Source organism: Microtus ochrogaster, chromosome 7 (assembly GCF_000317375.1).
Source record: "Microtus ochrogaster isolate Prairie Vole_2 chromosome 7, MicOch1.0, whole genome shotgun sequence".
NCBI lineage: Eukaryota > Metazoa > Chordata > Mammalia > Rodentia > Cricetidae > Microtus > Microtus ochrogaster.
This window is the reverse complement of record NC_022014.1, coordinates 21,056,455-21,060,623: the sequence shown is the minus strand read 5'-3', so window position 1 is coordinate 21,060,623 and position 4,169 is coordinate 21,056,455. Positions and strand designations below refer to the sequence as shown.

The window sequence follows — 4,169 nt, the reverse complement described above, 5'->3', positions numbered from 1 at the left end:
TGCCTGCAGGCCAGAAGAGGGCACCAGACCTCATTACAGATGGTTGTGAGCCACCATGTGGTTACTGGAAATTGAACTCAGGACCTTTGGAAGAGTAGGCAATGCTCTTAACCTCTGAGCCATCTCTCCAGCCCTGGATCCAGATTTTGCCATCTGCTCCTAGATGTTTTCCCTCTGCCGGGCCCTGGGCCCTCACTGCCTGCCTCCACAGCTCTTCTTTCTTCCTGCCCACAGGACCTGTGAACTCGGAGCTCTTCCTGCGTCACCTTCCTGGATGGCTGAGTCCTATTTTGCGTCCACTGGCTTGGCTGGTACTCAGGGCACCTCAAGGGGGTGCCCAGACACCTCTGTACTGTGCTCTGCAGGAGGGCATTGAGCCCCTCAGTGGAAGATATTTTGCCAACTGCCATGTGGAGGAGGTCTCCCCAGCTGCTAGAGATGACCAGGCTGCCCACAGGCTATGGAAAGCTACCAAGAAGCTGGCAGGTCTTGAGCCTGGAGAGGATGATGATGACTCTGATGAAGAGCCCCAACCTCAGGATTCAGGGGTCCCATCATCCCTGAATGTCCCCAGCCCTGAGAAAACCACAATTTCTGGACCTTCTCATAGCTTTCCGGGCTCATCAGACTTGCCTAAATTGACACAGCGGAGAATTCAGGTGAAGGCTGAGCCCACACACTAACTTTCCTGACCCCCAGGCTAGAATGCTTCTGTAGTGCGTGGGACCCCTCTTAAAATCTCAGCTGGGTGCCTGGGCACATTTACTTAGGTAGTTACGTTTGGGGACCTCTTATGTCCTAAACGGCCCGTTTCCTAAAACGGAAAGTAACCCCAGATCCGGGGATGATGTTAGACACTGTTGCTCTGGAATTTTTTTTTTCAGGTTTCTGGGCCCTTCTCTGAATAGTGATTCGCGGGGAAGGCCAGGGACTTTGCTGTCGATGCACTGCTGATGTTGAACATCACTGAACCTTTGCAACTTTCGAGCTAGGTTAATTTACCCCCATCTTACCGAGGCGGGACTAGAAAGGACTCAGGGCACAGACTGGGATTTGAGCTCGGGGGTAGGGCGAACGCCCGAGGTGACGCTGCGCGAGGTGTTACTACTGATGGGCCCCAAAAGTGCTATGGGGACCAAGCCCTCTGGAATAAAGCGAAAGTTGACTACACACGCGCTGGCTCCCGCCCCTCTCAATTTGCCGGCCCCGCCCTCCGCCGCCACACTTCCGGCGGGGCCGCGGCCGCAGAGGGGCGCAGGCAGGCGGCGCTGGGGGAAGCGGGAGAGGCTGGGCGCGGCCGGTGGCCGGTGCTGCGGGACCCGCCATAGACCTCCAGGTCACTGCAGACCAGGTGTCTGCTTGTCTGCCTGCGGCGCCATGGGCAATTGCCACACGGTGGGGCCCAACGAGGCATTGGTGGTCTCAGGTGAGGCGACGGTGAGGGCAGGGGAGCGGAGAAGGCCGGCCGAGGGTGCGCGTCCCTAAGTCAGCCCCCCCGTTAGAGCGGTGTCCCCCACCCCATGGTGTGGCCTCGGGCGCTCTACGGTGGGCTGGGGCTTCTGATGTGTGTGGGTTCAAGCGCTCGGTCGCGTAGCTCTGGAAGGCAGGTGCCTGACGAGGAGGGCCTGAGGCAGGGGACCCTCTTTTCCGGGTGAGGCAGACCCGTTAATTCCGAGCAGGCTGGGGCTTGCCAGGACTTACTGGAAACGCGGGTGCGGCCTCTACAGTTGGGTAACCCGGCTCTGGCCTGTAGAGCTCTAGATTACAAAATGCAGCAAGCTCTAGATCTGGCTGGGTGGGGCTGGGGGACTGCAGCATTGCAAGCCTTCAAGCTGATGTATATTTATTTATGTGGTATATTTGTGGTGTCTTAGGAGGCAGCTAAAGACACCTAGGGTCCTGTTGCATGCAAGCTCGCAACTGTAATCTCTTCTCTCCATCAGCACTGATTTTCATCTCGTATGCAGAATTACTAAGGCTGGCTGCCAAAGGGGGAGGTAGAAGCTCTGAGCCAGGGCTTAACAGCTGCCGTTCTTGGGGAGGTGTAATGAATCCACTGGGCCCTCAACATGGCCTTAGGTGTTGTTTGGATCTCAAAATCAGTCTTTACTGAGACATCCTCACAGTCCCCAACCCGGACGCTGCTCCAGTGGGAGAAATAAGATATCCCATCTCATTGAAGACCAAAAGTCATGGGGTCAGAAGGGAAAGCAGAGAGGCCAACTTTGGCATCCTAAAACCTGGACTTGGCTCCCTCCAGTCTTCATAGTTAAAGATGACTTTTGGTGCCATATAATCATTTGAGTGGGTTTGGGTTTCCAGGTTGTTGTTTTTTTTTTGGGGGGGGGGGGTTAGTTTGATTTTTGTTGTTTGTTGTTTTTAAGATTTTGTTATTTGTAATTGTGTATTTGTCTATCTGGGGATATGTGCAGGTGAGTGCAGGTGTCCACAGAGGCCCCAGGTGGTGAATTCCCCTGGAGCTGGAGTGACACATGATTATGAGCACCTGACATAGGTACTAGGACTTGAACTTGAGTCCTCTGAAAGAGCAATATGTGCTCTTAATCTTTGAGCCCTATCTTAAGCCCTGTGTTTGTTTGTTTTGGGAGACAGACTTTCTTGGGACCCCTGGCTAGGATTGACTTGGCACTCTCAGTGATCTCCCTGCCTCTGACTCCCTACTGATGGAATTACAGGCCTACGCCTTCACACCCAGCTTGAGTTGGTGTGAGTGGTGCGTGCTGGGAACCAAACCCTGGGAACTCAGCTCATGCCAGTCAGTCCCTGTGCCACACTCCTCAGGCCTAGAAGGCTTTTAGACATCAGAACCTGGAGCCAAGTAGGTGTTTCAGCAGGTGATGGAAATTGCCCAGACCTGATGATCTGAGTACACTCCCAGCACTAACGTGTTGGAGGGAAAGAAACAATTACTGCAACACACGCACGTACATACACAGACATTCACGAACATACACACACACATGTTGAAAATGGTTTTTTCACTGGGTGTGGTCAAACATGCCTTTAATCCAAGCTCTTGAGAGGCAGATTCAGGCAGATCTCTACAACAAACCTGGTGGTGGTGTTGTATGCCTTTAATCCCAGAACTTGGGAGGCAGAGGCAGGTGGATCTTTGTAAGTTTGAGGCTAGCCTAGTCTACAAATACAAAGTGAGTTCCAGCACAGCCAGGACTGTTACACAGAGAAATCCTAACTCAGAAAGAGAGAGAGAGTACTTATTCCTACTTGAAATTAAGGGTGGTGGTAGTGCATACCTTTAATTCCAGCACTCGGGAGGCAGAGGCAGGTGGGTCTCTGTGAGTTCGAGGCCAGCCTGGTCTATAAGAGCTAGTTCCGGGACAGGCCCCAAAGCTACAGAGAAACCCTGTCTCGAAAAACCAAAAGAAAGAAAGGAAGAAAGGAAGAAAAGAAACCAGTAGTAATTACATCTATCACTAAATCTTTTCGTTTTTGAGACAGGGTTTCTCTGTGTAGCCCTGGCTGTCTTTACTATAACTAAGAGATCCACCTGTTTCTGCCTCCCAAGTGCTGGGATTAAGGGCACAAAAACCTTTTTTACATGTATGTGTGTTTTACTTGTATGTATATCTTTGTACCACACGGATGCAGTACCAAAGGACATCAGAAAAAGGCATCCTGTCCTCTGGAACTGGAGATTCAGACAGTAGTTATTAACCACCATATGAGTGCTGGGAACTAAACCAAGGTCCTCTGCAAGAGCAAGAGTGCTCTTGGTCCCTGAAGTTCAGAGTCGAGGATATAGTACAGTTGGTAGACTCCTGGCCTAGAGTGTAAAGCCCTGGGTTTGACTCCCAACAGTTGTGAGGTGGAGGTAGGAGAATTAGAAATTCAGAGTCATCCTCAGCTACGTGTCAAGTTTAAACCTGGAGCTGGAGAGATGGCTCAGCAGTTAAGAGGGGGATTCAATGTCCTTTTCTAGCCTCTGTGGGCACCATACATATCTGGTACACAGACATCCATACAAGCACAACATTAATAAAAGGTCCAAAGCCAGCCTGGGAAACATAAAATCCTGCCTTCAAAAACTATTTTCAGCTAGGCGGTGGTGGCGCATGCCTTTAATCCCAGCACTCGGGAGGCAGAGGCAGGCCTCTGTGAGTTCGAGGCCAGCCTGGTCTACAAGAGCT

The 4,169-nt window shown here is 51.9% G+C and overlaps 2 protein-coding genes across 5 annotated transcripts in view; both read left to right on the top strand.

Moving 5' to 3' along the window:
* The window catches only part of Dhrs13 (dehydrogenase/reductase 13), a 6,101-nt gene extending 4,929 nt beyond the window's left edge, over nt 1-1,172 (top strand). Inside the window, exon 5 of the mRNA XM_005349480.2 lies at nt 235-1,172. Coding sequence (XP_005349537.1) covers nt 235-683 — 449 coding nt within the window. The 3' untranslated portion in view covers nt 684-1,172. The remainder of the gene's footprint in view (nt 1-234) is intronic.
* Nucleotides 1,173-1,193: 21 nt separating this feature from the next.
* Nucleotides 1,194-4,169, top strand: part of Flot2 (flotillin 2) — a 20,275-nt gene continuing 17,299 nt past the window's right edge. The window contains exon 1 of one of the 4 annotated variants that reach the window (XM_005349478.3): nt 1,194-1,426. In XM_005349478.3, coding sequence (XP_005349535.1) covers nt 1,378-1,426 — 49 coding nt within the window. In that variant the 5' untranslated portion in view covers nt 1,194-1,377. The remainder of the gene's footprint in view (nt 1,427-4,169) is intronic. The other 3 variants (XM_005349477.3, XM_026780270.1, XM_026780272.1) reach the window with 3 other exon arrangements.